This window comes from Salmo salar, chromosome ssa15, assembly GCF_905237065.1.
Source record: "Salmo salar chromosome ssa15, Ssal_v3.1, whole genome shotgun sequence".
NCBI classification, from domain to species: domain Eukaryota; kingdom Metazoa; phylum Chordata; class Actinopteri; order Salmoniformes; family Salmonidae; genus Salmo; species Salmo salar.
In genome coordinates, this window is record NC_059456.1 from 97,879,636 (window position 1) to 97,886,328 (window position 6,693).

The window sequence follows — 6,693 nt, forward strand, 5'->3', positions numbered from 1 at the left end:
AGTAGCTGTGGGGGGTGCAGTGCTGTTGAATGCAGTAGGGGTAGTTAGGTGGAAAGCATGGCCAGCTGTAGAAAAATGCTTGTTGAAATTCTCAATTATAGTGGGCTTATCGGTGGTGACAGAGTTTCCTATCCTCAGTGCAGTGGGCAGTTGGGAGGAGGTGTTCTTATTCTCCATGGACTTTACAATGTCCCAGAACTTTTTAGAGTTGGAGTTGCACGAAGCGAATTTCTGTTTGAAAAAGCTAGCCTTGGCGTTTCTAACTGCCTGTGTGTATTGGTTTCTAACTTCCCTAAAAAAGTTGCATATCGCGGGGGCAGTTCGATGCTAATGCAGAACGCCACAGGATATTTTTGTGTTGGTTAAGGGCAGTCAGGTCTGGGGAGAACCAAGGGCTATATCTGTTCCTGGTTCTAAATTTCTTGAAAGGGGCATGCTTATTTAAGATGGAGAGGAAGGCATTTAAAAAAATAACCAGGCATCCTCTACTGACGGGATGAGGTCAATATCCTTCCAGGATACCAGGGCCAGGTCGATTAGAAAGGCTTGCTCGTTGAAATGTTTCAGGGAGCGTTTGACAGTGATGAGTGGAGGTCGTTTGACCGCTGACCCATTACGGGTGCAGGCAATGAGGCAGTGATCGCTGAGATCTTGGTTGAAAACAGCAGAGGTGTATTTAGAGGGCACGTTGGTTAGGATGATATCTATGAGGGTGCCAGTGTTTGCGGCTTTGGGGTTGTACCTGGTGGGTTCATTAATAATTTGTGTGAGATTGAGGGCATCAAGCTTGGATTGTAGGATGGCTGGGGTGTTAAGCATGTCCCAGTTTAGGTCACCTAGTAGCACGAGCTCTGAAGATAGATGGGGGGCAATCAGTTCACATATGGTGTCCAGAGCACAACTAGGGGCCGAGGGGGGTCTATAGCAGGCGGCAACGGTGAGAGACTTGTTTTTGGAGAGGTGGATTTTTAAAAGTAGAAGTTCAAATTGTTTGGGTACAGACCTGGATAGCAGGACAGAACTCTGCAGTAGATTGCAACACCGCCCCCTTTGGTCGTTCTATCTTGTCTGAAAACGTTGTAGTTAGGGATGAAGATTTAAGAGTTTTTGGTGGACTTCCTAAGCCAAGATTCAGACACAGCTAGGACATCCGGGTTGGCAGAGTGTGCTAAAGCAAACTTAGGGAGGAGGCTTCTAATGTTAACATGCATGAAACCAAGGTTATTACGGTTACAGAAGTCATCAAAAGAGAGCGCCTGGGGAGTAGGAGTGGAGCCAGGCACTGCAGGGCCTGGATTCACCTCTACATCCCCAGAGGAGCAGAGAAGAATAAGTATGAGGGTACGGCTAAAAGCTATAAGAATTGGTCGTCTGTGACGTCCAGAATAGAGAGAAAAAGGAGCAGGTTTCTGGGGGCGATAAAATAGCTTCAAGGTATAATGTACAGACAAAGGTATGGTGGGATGTGAGTACAGAGGAGGTAAACCTAGGCATTTAGTGATTATGAGAGAGATATTGTCTCTAGAAACATCATTGAAACCAGAAGATGTCATAGCATGTGTGGGTGGAGGAACTGAGAGGTTGGATAAGGTATAATGAGCAGGGCTAGAGGCTCTACAGTGAAATAAGCCAATAAACACTAACCAGAACAGCAATGGACATTGCATATTGACATTAAGGAGAGGCATGCTTAGCCGAGTGATCAAAGGGTCCAGTGAGATTCAGACAGCTAGCCGGGCCATAGGTAGCAAGCTGGTAGAAGATCTGTGGGTTAGTGGGGTTCCGTGTGGAAGGGGGGACCAGTCCAAGTTGGCAAAATAGTTAGTTATAGTGGCCCAAGAAAAGTGTCCGATAGACCTATTCAGATCGCAGCTGAAAAGACAGCTAACGATTAGCGGGCCGCAGATGGGCGATCAGGTTACGTCGCGACGGAGGGGCCAGTTGGATAACTCCCTCGGGCAGATAACGTCGGTGGTCCAGTCGTGAAGACCCGATGGGGCTCCGCATCGGCAGTAAAACGGGTCAGGATAGGTGAGTTGTAGCCCAGGAGACACTTCAGCTGGCTAGCTCAGGAATAGCCCAGGAGTGGCTGACGGAACTCTTCAGCTGGCTAGCTCCGTAATAATGTGTGTTAATTCCGTGACCGACGTTGCCAATAGTCACTCAGGTAGCAGCTAGTTAGCTGCAAGATCCAGGTGTAAATGTCCAGAGCCTGCGGTAGAAATCGGGGAAAGGAGAGAGAATAGGTCCGGTATGCTCTGGTCTGAGTCGCGCTGTACAAAAACTGGCGATAGCTTTTCGAGCTAATGGATAGCTGAGGACAGCTAACCGTGGCTAGCTGAACTTCAACGTTAGCCAGTGAAAATGGCTAACCTCTTGCTAGCTTCTGTTGTGGAATTCAGATGAGGTAAATAATACTTTATTTTTTAAATTGGTGAGGCGGGTTGCAGGAGAGTGCTTTGAGGTTGAGTTTTTAGAATAAAAAAAAAAAAAATAAGTGAAGAAAAAAATATGTAAATATATATATACACGACAAGAGGAGGGTAGAGGACGTCTGAACTGCTACGCCATCTTGGAAAAATTTATAGACGGGGGGCCGTTATGAGATCATTTATAGACGGGGGGCCGTTATGAGAACATTTATAGACGGGGGGCCGTTATGAGAACATTTATAGACGGGGGGGGCCGTTATGAGAACATTTATAGACGGGGGGGCCGTTATGAGAACATTTATAGACGGGGGGGCCGTTATGAGAACATTTATAGACGGGGGGGCCGTTATGAGAACATTTATAGACGGGGGGGCCGTTATGAGAACATTTATAGACGGGGGGGCCATTATACCTGAATGCTTTTAAGTAAAGTGGGACCAAACTTTTTGTCCATCTTGCAAAATAAATGTATTTTGCTCTGCTCTGCTCACAACCCCTCAGACAGCTCTGAAACACCTGCGAAACACATTTCTATCTCCCTCCCTTCCTCACAGGGCTGACCTTTGAGGCGGTATGTGATTTTGAGCCACCCATCTTCGATGGAAACGACATGGAATCGTGATTGGGCGATGTGATTTCTACAAGCCCCTCTCCCGTCAACACCACACATCTCCATCACTGAGGTTCCCTCTTATCAGACCACCTTTTGGAATAACAATATCATCATCAGAGTGCCTACAAACGTTTGTCTATTGTTAGTTATATTTCTTAAGCTCGCGCTCTCTCTCCCACCATTTTGACTCAGTAAGGTGTTGCAAGGGAAACGGTACAAAAATAGCCTGGTGACATGACAATGGCGATGGGAGTTGGCTGTACAACCCAAACAGATATGGGACCAGGCTAGAACTACAATGGAGGATAGGAGAGCGACATTTTAAGGGCTGTTAAGTCGGTGTTAACAAATACTGATTGTATGTGTCTACTACCATGTATTTTCAAGGGAGAAACAGAGGCAAGCAGAAAACAACCACTAATACCATAATTGGTCCATTTCTGAAAAATCTCATGCTTCTTTTATTATTCTGTCCATATTTGTGTCACAAATGGCACCCTATTCCCTATTTAGTGCTCTACTTTTGACCAGGGCACTATATAGGGAATAGGGTGCCATTTGGAATAAAATCTATATTTAAACTAGTTTTGTATTCCTCCTTCAGAAGTTTTATTATTATGAAACTATTGCTTACCACTGTATTCTATTGCTCACCACTGTGATATCCGAAAGAAATTAGATGCTGAATTGAAACATCCGGAAAATGTGTTCTGATTGAATCATTTCATGGTGTGCATCATCTGAAATGTGTTCTGATTGAATGATTTCATGGTGTGAATCATCTGAAATGTGCAATAATGCTTGTCTGTCACTCGCGCTCTGCCAATCTACCAATCACAGCGTTCGTGTCAGACTCCCCTGGTTTTGTTTTTCTGTCAATCAGCACTGGTGTCAAGACTCCCAGGCGCTTCATAAACCGTTGACGATCTGCTTTAATGGGTCTGTTATATGACATAGGATGTGTCCCAAATGGAACTCTACTACCTATATACTGCAGTACTAAATGCGAAAGACTATATTTCAGTTGAATGCATTCAGTTGTGCAACTGACTAGGTATGTTCCTTTCCTTTGAACAGGGCCCATAGGCTTATGGTCAACAGTAGTGCACTATATAGTGAATTGGGGGCCTTTGGGAGGCACATAGGGATTCAGTCTATTCTTCAACATTGTTATGAACTTATTAACTTTGAGGAAATGTTTTAGCTGTGAGAAATGTTTCAATATACCACGATGCAGATGAATTCCCCCCCCCCCAAGTATTAAAACTGTTGAAAACCAGCGCCAGAACATAGGATGTTTAATACCTTTTACATTTTAGTCATTTAACAGACGCTCTTATCCAGAACGACTTACAGGAGTAATTAGGGTAAAGTGCCTTGCTCAAGGGCACATCGACAGATTCTTCACCTAGACAGCTCAGGGATTCGAAGTATCAACCTTTCGGTTACTGGCCCAACGGTTTTAACCGCTAAGCTACCTGCCGCCCATTTAGTGCTCACAAGCCGTAAAATCATTATTCAGCTAACTGAATACCCAAATGATGTCATTCTGGCAGATTCAGACAATTTTTGTTGCTTCCTCTAGTCCTCATCTCCTTGATCTGCACTGAGGTAAAGGAACTGGACAGGAGAAAGCGAAGGCCTGGTAGGGCTCAACTATATTGCTTTCAACTGTTCTGTGTTTTCAGAACAGAACTGTGCAGATGAAGGACACAATGGAAGGAAGCGACTGTAGAATATTGAGATACAGCCCGAGTCAGAATATATAACTGTGATAGCCCCAGGACTCTAGCCTAGTTGAACCATGCTGCGCTCCATTGAATAGACAATTCATTCTGGTTTCACCACTTTCCATATTGACACTTTAAAACCAGATGGAGTTGATATGAGCCATTGTGGGTTGTCAATGAATGTGCCAATCAACGTGGCGTTAAGTAAACTAGGAAAAATATGTATTTTTGGGTACAAAATCAACTCAAATGTATGTAAATATCTGTTCTATATTTTATTTTTTAATCTTCATTACTTTTTTGGTTTGTTGAATTTAAACAATCTTCATTATCAGCATGTTCATCATTTGTGCGTGTGTTTTGAATATATGTGTTAACAGGAGCTTGACGTGTCATGCTTAAAGCAGCAAAATAGAAAAATGTAAATCCATGTCAAAAAGAAATGAGGGAATTGCTTAGATATATTTATACTTTGTTGAGGTGGTATTTCAACTGGAGAGATACTGTTGTTTATTTCAGCCAATCCCCATAAAAGACTGACATCTAACAGTCTTTACAGCAGAGTAACTATTACTATAATTAATGCCTTTGTTTATAAAGAAATAAAGACAGTCATTTTTAAGTCAATAGTCTGTTTTGTGCTTTGTGGCCTCAAGTCCATAACCTACATGTGCTAGAAGTCTTCAAGGTTTGCAAAGGAAGTGGCAATGCTTATCTCTGTAGCTTATAACAGCTTTTCACACTACTGAGCCATATCAAGCCGGATTGTGCATCCACCAACCAAGCAGTGAAAGACGATGTGAAAAGATATCAGAGCCATCACAGTTGTGTTTTGGTCAGAGCAGTTGTGTGGAAATGTGTATTAATGGTAAAGTTTGTTTTGCATGGCCAGGTATCCCAGGTGGGCAGAGTTCTCATTTTAGACCATTCCATTGGTCCTTAAGTGAAATCCTCATCCAACCGAGACACCAGCCGTGCAATACGAACTCCACCACTCAATTAAATAAAGGCAGCAGTGTGTGGGCCACACACAAAGTGTTGACTATGACACTAGTCTATTCAATCATTAAATGTGAAGACTGTTATATTTATCAAATCAATTCTCTGTAATTATTCTGTAACTAAACAAATCACGGAATAGTAATTAGCTAGGAAGTCGGGGTACCACAGGAAAATGTTTTATGGCGTTTCAATTGCCCGAAAAATATCTGAAGAGTTGTATATCTTATCGATTACAGTCTTCTATTGATGTATTGTTACCTCATCAGTCTCATTCCTGAATGTCGCAAACCTTTGGATATCTGCACGAATCCTAACATAAATCATGAATTAGCGATATACAAATTGGCTTAATTATTTATTTACCAACTAATCAATCACAGAATTACATAAACACACACACACACAATACATTGGTTACTGACATGATACACTGAAAAGTCCCTAATGGGCTAAGTCGATATGATGGCTTGGTAGACAAAGGAAAGGGGTGGGGCCAGCTCAAGAGCGGCCCCACCCCTTCGCAGAGAGGGCCTTTGTGGTCCCTCTGTGATCGCCGGTCTGTCTGCTGGATAGGTTGTCTGGTTTGTCCACCATCGATCAAAGTCTTTGGGAGTACGATTCGGTCGTTCGACTGGTTGCGTTTACTAGACTAAAGTACTTAAACAGCTGCAGCCTGAATAATTGGTCTTTAGTTTGTAGATTTCTTCACCATTTCAGCGTGGGGATGATCTCCATGTTCTCTGGTCTTGTCCTTTGGTAGAGTTGTAGTATGAACCACTTCACACACCAGCATCGCCCTGCGTGTTTTGGTCTAGAGTTTTAGCTATTTCAACGTGGGGTCCCTGTCCTGGCGTTATCTTGACTAAATGTACATTTTGTAAATGTGCTCTGTGCTCATGGGGTGTGGTCACTGACT

At 43.3% G+C, this 6,693-nt stretch overlaps 1 protein-coding gene across 4 annotated transcripts in view; it reads left to right on the top strand.

The window, feature by feature from the left end:
- Positions 1 to 5,402, top strand: part of p38b (mitogen activated protein kinase p38b) — a 30,684-nt gene extending 25,282 nt beyond the window's left edge. For 3 of the 4 annotated variants that reach the window (XM_045695162.1, XM_045695163.1, XM_045695164.1), the window contains one exon: positions 2,987 to 5,402. In XM_045695162.1, coding sequence (XP_045551118.1) covers positions 2,987 to 3,054 — 68 coding nt within the window. In that variant the 3' untranslated portion in view covers positions 3,055 to 5,402. 4 annotated transcript variants of the gene reach the window in all.
- Positions 5,403 to 6,693: the final 1,291 nt, after the last annotated feature.